Source organism: Zerene cesonia, chromosome 1 (assembly GCF_012273895.1).
Source record: "Zerene cesonia ecotype Mississippi chromosome 1, Zerene_cesonia_1.1, whole genome shotgun sequence".
In the NCBI taxonomy this organism is placed as follows: Eukaryota; Metazoa; Arthropoda; class Insecta; order Lepidoptera; family Pieridae; genus Zerene; species Zerene cesonia.
In genome coordinates this window covers 4,508,093-4,512,559 of record NC_052102.1, presented here as the reverse complement: position 1 = coordinate 4,512,559, position 4,467 = coordinate 4,508,093, and the positions used below count along the sequence as shown (strand labels likewise).

Here is a 4,467-nt window from a genome sequence, read left to right as displayed (position 1 = left end):
TCTGTGGTGTATAATGTATACCAAGTAACTAGTTCTTCACCTATGGTGTATACGGTGTACCTACTGTAAATGTTTGTGTTATTGTGTAGATGTTAATTAATACCTACTGAAATATAGCCAGAGGAATCATTGTTCTACGTAAATAACTATATGATCGAAATTAAATGCATTCCAGTTAATTTTATGTATAAAATACCGATTATGAGTAATTAAATGTTGTAGTATAAAATGCTGTTCGAGTATTTATATTAATTGCAGTTATTCTTTTCTTATTTTCTCATCGCTTATAAGGTAAGATGACGATGCTAATTATAATATTTGATAATTTTGTACATAATATTAAACATTAGAATTTAAGCCTACAAGAATGGTGTTTACTTTTATTGTACGTCATGTAAGTTCATTTATTTAATTTTTAGGGCAATGGATAATCCTGATAGCAACACAAATTCACGATCAATGATGGAGCCTCCAAATTCCTGGTGTCATCCAGCCCACAAAGTGCATAGATTTGTGGCTCTGATACTGATGTGCTTTCTTTGTTTTGGTAAGTTCTATTGCTTGCAAATTTCATTCTGTTAAGACAAAAACCATTAAATTGAAAATGTTTTAGATAAAAATTTGTGAAACTGCAAATCTTTGTATGTTTTATTTAAGACATGATGAGAGCAAGGTATTTGAGATGAGGTATTAAAACTGTTATAGAAACTACCTACTCAGAACCTACCAAAATTCTTTGTTTCTAGATTTCAAACAACATTAGTATATATATATGGATATAATTATCTTGAACAGTGATCATTTATTGATACGGAGCAAAGTTTACTTTATTGACCTGTTCTACATTTAAGTCATAATAATATTATTAATGATTGTGTATTTTAGTTTACTTATACCTATACTAAAAAGAGACCTAGGGATAATCCTAGAAAATAATTTCTTGATGAAAATATGCTCTTTTTTTTGGGGGTATTAATAGTACTCTATTTTTGCCATCTTTTATTAGTCAGTACTGAAACATGTGCTACTGTTGAATTAAATGCTAATCTACATAAGCATTAAAGTATTATTAATATTAAACCAAATAGAAGTGTTTTCTGTAATATTCAGTAGTCAAAATATTCTAGATATTTTCTATGTTGATCAAGCAAATACTATATATTCTTGATAGTTTATGTCACATTTTGTATGCAAATAAATGTTGATATTATCTGTCTACAGGTTCTTATTTTTGCTACGACACACCTGGGGCCCTAGCAGACAACTTTAAGAGTGACTCTTCATTGAATACATCACAGTTTGCATTGCTTTATTCCATATACTCGTGGCCAAATGTGGTGTTATGTTTCATTGGCGGTTATCTCATTGATAGGTATGTGTGTTTATTGCTATCACATCATGTCCATGTATGACTCATAGGCCATATGAATACTTATTGTTACTTGATAAATTTATGCATTATATATTCATTATAATATATAATAATATCTCTCATAGATTGCAAAACATGTTTTAAAATTTATGATAGCTTCGGAAGAATGAATTTTAATAGTTCCTTACTGGTGTGTCCAGTTATGCTTGAATTTCTTTGAGAATAAGTGCTCTGTAAGACTATACGCCACGAAAGCCACAGCTTTTGGTTTAATTTGTATTAATATTAAAATATCCCAGTGTAGCTAAAAGAGACATGCTTTAAAATGAATGATTAACAATCATTAGTATACATAATATGTATGTTTAAAGACTGAAAACGCTCATTTAGCGAAACAATCGCTGACAACGTGTCGTGTTCACAATAGAATATCAACATCGGAAATTCGTGATATAGCTCTTATAAAAAGGCTCAAATGCGTTAAAAGGATCACAGAAAGACCATATAACGACATTTGTGTCGTGTCTGCATACTATACAACCAGGACGAGTTAGGGCAGTGAATACAAGCCATGACGCGTACTTAACGTTAATTGGTTTACTGTAATACAATGGACTTTTATTATTTATGGCATTTATTATTTGAAATAATTATAAATTAAAAAAATACAATAAAATCGTCAATTTTTGCACTCGCTGACCCTTTCAGTGGCAAGTTCTCTTCGCTCGCTCTGGTCGTGCGGTGGTTCAGAATGAACCTTACACCACAGTCGCTTCCCTTGTAGCTATCCATTTTTGCACTATTGTAACTGAGTAGGTACTATATATAATTAGTAGTAACTAGCAGTTCGCACCGATTTCGCCCGTGGTACATATATAGCCTATGTCACTCAGAGGAACTGCGCCGTTCTAATGGTGAAAGAATTTTTAAAATCGGCCCAGTAGATTTTATCCATTACAAACAAAGAAACAAAAAATCAAATCTTTCCTCTTTTTAATATTAGCATACATTGACACGAATTTTGCGATGACATATTTTACTGTGACTGTGACTAGTTGTAGACCTTTCGCTCAAAGAGCAATTTCAGTCTTTTAACGTAACATATGTAAGTCTCAAATAATTCACATTAAATATTTCAGATATTTTGGTGTTAGATTGGGCACAATTATATACATGTCCATTCTGTTTGTTGGTGCTGTTGTGTTTGCATTTGGTGTTTACATTAACAAATTTTGGCTAATGATACTTGGAAGGTTCATATTTGGGTAAGTATTATTAAGTTAAAACAATTGATCCTTTGTCATTGTTGCCGATTGAATTATTAATATAAATTCGTAATTACTACTAATTTTATGATTGCGAAAGTAGCTCTGTCTGTCTGTCTTTTTCATAAAAAAAACACTCAAACCTTTTGGATTAAATTTGTTACAAAAATAGTTAGACCCGAGAAAAGACATAGGATAGTTGTTGTCCCAAAAATCCCAAGCAAACAAGAAAGTTAGTAAAAAGAATTTTTTTTTGACACCCCTGTCAATTTTTTTACTCCTTTCGGTTAAAAAAGCTCTATTAACGAGGGATTTTGTCGCAGCATTGGTGGGGAGTCACTGCAAGTTGCAGTTAATAACTATGTTGTTCTGTGGTTCAAAGGAAAAGAACTTAACATGGTTTTTGGATTGCAACTGTCCTTCTCTCGATTTGGTAGCACAGTAAACTTTTGGGTGATGGAACCTATTTATAGATGGGTAGCACATTACTATGGAGGGTATGAGCGATTGGGTGTTACTCTATTTTTGGGTAAGTGTAATATTACGCATGTTGGACGTTGATCTTATTTATTTATTAATGTTTATACCTTGGTGATTCATGATTTTAAATAAGACTCTTTATTTGTCAAATGGGTAAATATAGAGTGTTTTAATTATAATTTTTTTTTTTTTTACCAAAGTATCCGTGTTTAAGGTAATTTTATTATAGAATACTTATTTATGTTCTTAATATTTATGGATTGTAAATAAACTTTCAGCTTCCCTCACGTGCTTAGGATCTCTCATATGTGGGTTGATACTTGGATGGATGGATCATCGAGCTGAAAAAATTTTGGAGCGAAGCGAAGAACATGCCAATGAACCGCCTTTCCGTCTATTAGATGTATTGAATTTCAAAACTGTGTTCTGGCTTGTTTCTGTCATATGCGTGGCATACTATCTGGCTATATTTCCATTTATTGCTTTGGGGAAGTGAGTATCACCGATTTTGTTATTTTTGACAATTTTTTTAACAAAATAACGAAAATATAATAACACTTATTTGTTGCTAATCTACATTAATATGATACGGAGGAAGAATGTGCATTGATTTTTTGTTTGTTTGCATATATGTACCACGGGCGAAGCCGAGGCGAACCGCTAGTTAGTAATATTCGTGTGTATTGTAATTGAAACAATATTATTTATCAATGAAATTGAATATTTTTAGGTTGTTTTTCGAAAGGAAATTCGACTTCAGTCCCCAAGATGCAAACACTGTTAACTCAATGGTTTATTTCCTATCAGCTGCTTTAAGTCCATTTTTTGGAATACTAATTGATAAGACTGGTCGAAATGTGACGTGGGTTATTTTAAGTATAATAACGACTATTGGTTCTCATTTCTTACTCGCTTTCACATTTGTAAATCCTTATGTAGGAGTGGTAAGTAAAAATTCATATTTTTTAATTTTCCTATTATAGAGTTTAAGAGGATATTATTATAGAAAGTTTTACACATCCTAAATATTTAAAATGAAATGCTTTTTAATTCTTAGGCCAAAATTTTAAGACCATGGAGGCATTCGATGGGACACAACTTAATATATATTTGAATAATTTATTCTGGAACGTGTATATTGCTGTAAGAGCGTTTATTTAATTTGCAAATCATATATTCTACAAATAAAGGTTACAAGTAATCAAATAGAAAGATTGATAATTCAATTAATTTTTTATGATGAAATTTATACTGCACTGTATAAGAGACTATCTGCGCCTCGCGGTTTCACCCGCGTAAGTCCGTATCCCGTAGGAATATCGGGATAAAAAGTTGCCTATATGTTATTCC

General features: G+C 31.5%; 2 protein-coding genes across 2 annotated transcripts in view; one reads left to right on the top strand and one right to left on the bottom strand.

Annotated features, from left to right (window-relative positions):
* The window catches only part of LOC119839799 (major facilitator superfamily domain-containing protein 1-like), a 12,190-nt gene that overhangs the window by 2,267 nt on the left and 5,456 nt on the right, over positions 1 to 4,467 (bottom strand). The gene's annotated exons all lie outside the window — the stretch shown is intronic.
* LOC119839810 (major facilitator superfamily domain-containing protein 1-like) lies at positions 7 to 4,115 on the top strand. The gene is made up of 7 exons (XM_038366254.1): positions 7 to 291; positions 420 to 547; positions 1,222 to 1,372; positions 2,512 to 2,637; positions 2,961 to 3,166; positions 3,396 to 3,609; positions 3,848 to 4,115. Exons 2-7 carry the CDS (start codon positions 424 to 426, stop codon positions 4,098 to 4,100), a joined length of 1,074 nt encoding a protein of 357 aa, XP_038222182.1. The 5' UTR covers positions 7 to 291; positions 420 to 423; the 3' UTR covers positions 4,101 to 4,115.